Genomic DNA, 7,089 nt, shown 5'->3' with positions numbered 1-7,089 from the left:
GTGAGCAGACCCCCCAGTTCTCACAGGCAAGCTCTGGGTGTCCACCTGCAGATGTGAGTGCCAGATGTGACCAATGAGGTGTCTCAGGGATGCCAGGTACTTGCCCCATTTTGAACCATACCTACCAGTACATGGACCGGAGACGTAGCCAATGACAGTGAACTGCCAAACATAACTCCTAAGACATCTGTGCAAAGAATTAGCCATGAGGAGAGAAGAGGGAACTCTTTTCAGCCACCCATAAAAGACTATAAATTATCCCCTTAAAAGAAAATGGATGAGAAAATAGAGGAGAAAGTAACAACACTTCCAGCTCATCCCATGAGGCTAATATTACCCTGGATCCCAAACCAGAGAAAAACATCGCAGGAAAACAAAATGACAGACTGACATCCTTTATAAATACATATGTGAAAGTCCTCAACGAAATATTAGCAACTTGAACCTAGCAACATATAAAAAGGATTATATACCATGACCAAGAGGGATTCATCCCAGGCATGCAAGGTAGATTTAATGTCTGAAAATCAATTAATGTAACATGCTGTATTAATAGAATAAAGGACCAAAAACCACATGGTTACCTCAATAAACGTGTGTGTAAAAGTGCAGGCATACTTCAGAGATACTGAAGGTCTGGTGCCAGACCACTGCAATGAAGCAAGTATTGCAATAAAGCAAGTTGTAATGTTTTTGCTGGTGGAGGATCCTACCTTCAATTTGCATAAAAGTATAACACCTGCAAGGTACAATAAAGAGAGGTATGCCTGTTTGTGATAAAGTCCAACACAGATTAGTGATAAAAATTCTCAACAAACTAGGAATAAAAGACAATTTACAAAATCTGATAAAGGACATCTATGAAAACACACAGCTAACATCATATTTCGTGGTGAAAGACGGATACTTTCCCCCTCATGATCAGGAACAAGGCAAAGATACCTACTTTTGCCGCTTATGACCAACACTGTACTAGAAATTCAAGCCACTGTCGATAAGGTAAAGAAATTAAAGCATCTGGATTGGAAAGAAAGAAGTAAAACTGTCTTTATTTACAGATGACATAATCTTATAGGAAATATCCAGACCCAGGAAACAAATACTAGAACTGATAAATTTATCAAGGTCATAGGATACAATTCAATATACAGAAATAATTTTATTTCTATATACTACCAATGAAAAATCTTCAAATGAAATTCAGAAAACAATTTCATTCACAATAGTATCAGAAAGAATAAAACACAGGAATAAATTTAAGAAAAGCAGCACAATACTTGTACACTGAAAACTTCAAAACATTGCTGAGATATTAAATGAAGGGACATGCCATGTTTATGAATTAAAAGGCTCATTACTGTCAAGATATCAATTCTGTATTAACAATTTTTATCGATTCAGTGTAATTCCAATCAAAATCCAGTGAGCTTTTTGATAGAAATTGACAAGCTGATCCTAAAAATTACATGTAAATGAAAAGGACTTAGAATAACCAAATAATTCTGGGGGAAAAAACAAAGTTGGAGGACTTACACTATCTGATTTTGAAATTTACTATAAAGCCACAGGAATCAAGACGATGTGGTATTGGCCTAAGGACAGGCAATGAAACAGAACAGAATCTAGAAATAAATTCTCACATTTGTAGTCAATTGATTTTGATGACGGTGACCAGACAATTTAAGGGGGAAAAAGTCTTTCCAACAAAGGGTACTGAAGCAACTGGACATCCCTAGGTATGTCAGTGTCCCCAAGACCACCACCTCCAGGTTCAGTAATTCCCTAGGAGGACTCGAAGGACTCAATATAGTTGTACTCTTGGCCCTGATTTATTACAGCAAAAGAACACAAAGCAAAATCAGCGAAGGGAAAGTACGTGGGGTAAAGTCTGGAGGAAACCAGTCACAGATGGCTAAAGGTCCTCTCTCCCAGAACGGCTTAATTCCTCCAGCAAGGAACATATGTAATATATTCATTAGAAATATAGCATCCAGGGTTTTACTGGGTGCTAGTCAGGTTGGCACCTCTGCCTAGCATGTTCCCAAATTCCCGACTTCAAGAAGGAAAGCAGATGTTTAGCATAAATTACACAGTTTGTACAAATACTTTAAGCACAATGAGCCCCTCTTATTAGTCCTAGAACTGGTGGGAACTCTCCTGAAATCTATGTTTGCAGACACCAGCCAAGGGCCGACCCTACAAGCAGGCCTTCCCAAGAATAGCCATCTCAGGCCTGCTATAGTAGCTTTTCTGCACAACGGGCAAAAAATACACCTCAATCTAAAACTCATATCATATACGAATATTAAGTCAAAATGCAATACAGAGCTCAATACTTGAGCTAAAACTCTAAAACGTCTAGAATAAAACACAAGAGAAAAGTTCCACAACTGTGGGTTGGGCAAAGTATTCTTAACTACTCACGAAAGCACAATCCATAAAAGAAGAAAATGATAAATTGGATCCTGTCAAATATTAAAACTTCTGTGTTTCAAAAAACAAACTAAACGAACAAACAAAAAACTTCTGTGCTTCAGAAGATATCATTTAAAAAAAAAGGAAGAAAAATAAGCCAGAACTGGAGAAAATATTTACTAATTATAAATCTGATAAAGAATTTGTACTCAGAATATAAAGAGTTCTATTAGTTAAATAATAAAAAGATAACTCATTTTTTTAATGGGCAAAAGATTTGAATAGACATTTTAGTAAAGAAGATGTATGAATGGCTAACAAGCATATGAAATGATGCTCAATATCATCGGTCAATAAGGAAATGCAAGTGGAAAATGAGATACCAGTGAGATACCATAATGAGATATCAATACACACCCACTAGATTGGCTATCCTAAAAAAGACAAACAAGAACAAATATTACTGAGGATGGAGAGAAAATGGAACCCTCATCCATTGCCAGGTGTAACTGGCACAGCCATATTGGAAAACAGTTGGGTAGTTTCTAAAAATGTTAAACATAAACTTACCATCTAACAGAGTAATTCCACTCCTAGGAATCTATATGAGAGAAATAAAAACACGTGTCCAAACAAAGACATGCATGTGAATGTTTACAGTAGCATTATTCATAATAACCTCCAAATGAAAGAAATCCAGATATCCATTAACTGGCAAATAGAGACACAAAACATGCCACATCCATAGAATGAAATGGAGTTAAGCAATATGAAGGAATGAACTTGACCCAAGTTCTCCAGCAGAGGTTTTGACACAGACTTGAAGACCTTCCAGGTGCTCCCTCATTTTACAGATTAGGAATCGCTGCAGAAATAACAGTAGCAATGAAAACCAAGTACTGAGCCAGACCTTGCTGAGCACATTTCCACGACCTATCTAGGCAGGTCCTCGGTCACCCCTCAGACCGGATACTAGAATTTATGCTCATTTCATCAGCCAAGAGCTCCAGCAGCCAGAGAATTGGTACCTAACCACCTCTGCCTCCTCACTAATGAAAATCCAGCCACTTGTCATCTGCTTGCTTTGCTCACCACCTTTCCTCCTGAGAGCACAGTACCAACAGCTTCTCCTAATGGTCTGCCCTCCCCACTGGGGCGGCTCCCCGCCCTTGTCATATATTTGGGCCCATCAGTTTCTCTCCATGATGTATTTATATTTCTTCTCTCCCTTCTCCTCCCCCCTGGCCCCCATCCGTCACTGAACTCCTTCTTTACCAATCAACAAGCTTACGCTGTGCTCTCTCAGAAAAACCCAAGCCTGACCCTGGTTGCAGATACGATGGCATCTGCCCCCTTACCATCCGTAACTTTTCACATGTGTACATCTGGGCTCCTCAGCCAGGCAATGAGATATTGGAAGCTGAGTTGGTGACTATCATTGGTTTGGGGATTTTTTGGGGCCATGACGATCACCACGAGTATGTACACATGCATACTAAAACGAAATTCTCAAGGTACAAAACCATCCTTGGCTATAGATGTGATATACATATACAATTCCAATATGAAGCCCATTCTCTCACTGCAACTCTTAAAAAAAAAAAAAAAAAAAAAACAATGATGTTTGCAACTCTCCAATTCTGATTCTCTGACACCAGCTGGGTGCCCAACAATTCAATTCAGTTCTGACACCAATTCCCGGGGTTAGCACAGACCCCCTAGTCATGGGCTCAGTGCCAAAACACCGTCACTTTGGGCACCAGTTGCCAAATACAGGGCTCCTGTAACTTCTGACCAGCTATAAATCTAGGGTTCCCGCAACCCCCTCCTCAGGTTCAACAGTTCATTAGAACAACTCAAAAAACTTGGGAAACACTTTACTTATATTTGCTATGGTTTGTTTTAAAGGAAAAACTCAGGAAGAGACAGATAGAAGAGATCCTTAGGCCGAGGAGGGGCACGGAGCATCCATGTCCTCTCTGGGCATACTATCCTCCCAGCACCTCGATGTGTTCACCAGGCCAGAAGCTCCCCAAACCCCATCATTTAAGGTTTGGTAACTGATTAAATCATTGACGCTGGTGCCTGAACTCAACCTCCAGCACTTCTCCCCTCCCTGGAGGTCCGAGGTCAAGGGCTGAAAGTTCCAACCTCTAATCAGGCTTGGTCTTTCTGGCAACCAGTCCCTCCCTCCATCCTGAAGATCCCCCTCTCTCATCAGCAGACATCTCACTGGCACACAAAAGACACTCGGGAGAGTCCAGGGCCTCCTGCTCTATGCCAGGAACCAGACACAAAGACCAAATATTTATTTTTTATTATACCACAAAAGCAACCCATTTAACAGATTTCATTTATACTATGGGCCACAACCTGCTGCTTGTAAAACCTGTACTGCAGAGATATTACTGAGAACATGATCGATTCACTAGCTGATGACACCCACAAGGATGCATGGAAGAAAGCTCTCCCAGCCCTCAGTATTGGGAATGGAATGGCTCCTTCTCAGTAACTGGTTTGCTTTTGGCACATGGGCATGCAATGTGTTCCAGATCCCATTCCCTTCTTCATAATACCTTCCCAGAAACTCAGAGATAAACCGTCTAATAAAGCATAGAGGGCCCGGTAGCAGGTACTAACCTTACTTCCAGCTAAATCTCTCCTTTATCCTTGCTTCTGCTCCTATATTCTCATTCACTCCTGTTTTAATCTTACATGTCGTGGGAGTAAGGTGCCTCCCATTAATTTTGGAATGAGGCAAGATGAACTATAACTCCTGGACGTCAAGACCTTTGCCTTCTACTTCTCTGTATTTCTCCTGGAACTCGGCATGTCCTTTCTACATTGTAGGGGCTCAACATATTTCAGTTACGAAAGAACAAACAGCACAATAAAGACCACTGTCTAGTGGCAGTGTGGGGTGGAGGGCAGAGGGGTGCTGACTGGTCCTCGGCAGCAGAGTGGGTCCAACTTAACTATGACAACTTAGACCCTATGACTCCTGTCTAAATACCTGAAGAGCCTCCAAATATGCCAATAATTCTTCTATTTCTTCATATTGATTTACCACATCTCCTCCCTCTAGACTTGACAACAATACTCTGGTTTCTCTTCAGATTGCATAAATCTTTTGCCTTTTAGACTTGACAACAATTTGAGATTTAGGATTTGCAACAAATCAATGCTCTGTGGATGTGGACATCTTTGTGTGAGTCACTGTAGAAAGGGCTGGTGGTCAGGCAGAGCCTCAGGTTTGGTTTCCACAATGCTGACCTTTGGGTACATGATGATTCAGAAATCAACTGCCAAGTTCAAGTTGTTTCTAGTACAGGTAATGATTTTTCACTGATTCACTGGTGTAAGGCGACTTCTCAAATAAGGTACATCAATTCAATAAGGCGAATGTGCCTAGCATCCATGTGCCCAAGCTGGGGGAATAGCTTGGGGCAACAGGTAAGAATAGAACCAGCTGGCCCAAATTAGGAACTAACACCAGAGCCTTGGTCTCCTCAGTACTGGTGCCCTGCACCTGGGCTGCCTTTCCAGATAAACAAAGAACCACTTCTACGGGCCTTCCTGTAAGCATATGGCTTTTCTCAGCTTTCCCTGGGATGCGCACCTCCTCTGAGGCCCTGTGATCTGGGGCCGGCTGGGACGAAGCGGCGCTGTTTCCGCCCTCTCCTGCCTGGAGTCTCCACGGCCTCCCTCCAGCCTCGACCACCAAGGGAACACCTTACTCTTAGGTTTTTCATAAAGAGCATGCGCTTACTGCAAAAGTGAAGAACGAGAAGGTGTCCCACTTACTTTCTCTGAGTGCCCAACTCACCAAGTGCGAACAAGGGGTGGGGGTAGGGGGAAATCCATGTTCAATTATTTCCTGAGGCTACTGACCATATCCGCACACGGTTTCCCTCAATTTGGAGCTTCTGAGACCTTTCTCACCATTACAGTCCCGATGTGATGATGGCCTCTCTGCCTCGAGTCCAAAATCTCTCTAACATCCCCATGTTTGGTCTTAAAAATGCATGCAAATTTCGTGTTCTGACCCATATTATCTCCATGTGTTTTAGTGTAACTTTTTCCCCCATGTCTTTTAGTAAAATTGTCCCTCTGGGAACAGGCATGACGACAGACACCACAGGCTTACACCAGCTTCAGAGGCCTCATTGGAGCAGCTTGGCCTTAATCCATCTGACCCCAAATCCTGCTCTACTGGGGATTCAGGGACGCCGCAGCAAGTGCTGCCCAGAGCCCTCCCGTGGCCACGGGACTAAGGACACAGATCAGCCCGTCTGGCAGGACGTCTGCCCCAGCCCCTCTGCCAGTGTAGGGAGGCAGACCTCAGAGTTGTTGGTGCAGGCCCCGAAGGCCACAGAGGGCTTGCACGCCCCACTGCAGAGGGGCACCAGTCCCCCTCGGAACTGACGATATGAGCAGTCATTAACCTCAAAGCATTCTCATTACAGCCAAAGCCACCCAGGCCACCCCTGGCCCAGAACTTCATGACCCTCTGCTCTGGAGATCACAGTCTAGAGGTTGGTGGGACTTGTCACTTGGCTCTCAGGGTGTTATTCCCCCCTGCACCTTGAACTAGCTGCTGATGTTTATAAATTTGACTATCAGAGGGTTAAAAACAAAGTCAGATCTTTCGCTTCTCTTAGAAAAAAAAAAAAA

At 42.7% G+C, this 7,089-nt stretch overlaps 1 protein-coding gene across 1 annotated transcript in view; it reads right to left on the bottom strand.

Moving 5' to 3' along the window:
• RHPN2 (rhophilin Rho GTPase binding protein 2) overlaps positions 1–7,089 on the bottom strand; it is a 48,886-nt gene that overhangs the window by 27,733 nt on the left and 14,064 nt on the right. The window contains exon 4 of the mRNA XM_039888512.1: positions 3,707–3,714. Within this exon, the coding sequence (XP_039744446.1) occupies positions 3,707–3,714 (8 nt within the window). The remainder of the gene's footprint in view (positions 1–3,706; positions 3,715–7,089) is intronic.

Source organism: Pteropus medius, unplaced genomic scaffold, assembly GCF_902729225.1.
Source record: "Pteropus medius unplaced genomic scaffold, Ma_sr-lr_union100, whole genome shotgun sequence".
In the NCBI taxonomy this organism is placed as follows: domain Eukaryota; kingdom Metazoa; phylum Chordata; class Mammalia; order Chiroptera; family Pteropodidae; genus Pteropus; species Pteropus medius.
This window is presented reverse-complemented; position numbering and strand designations above follow the sequence as displayed.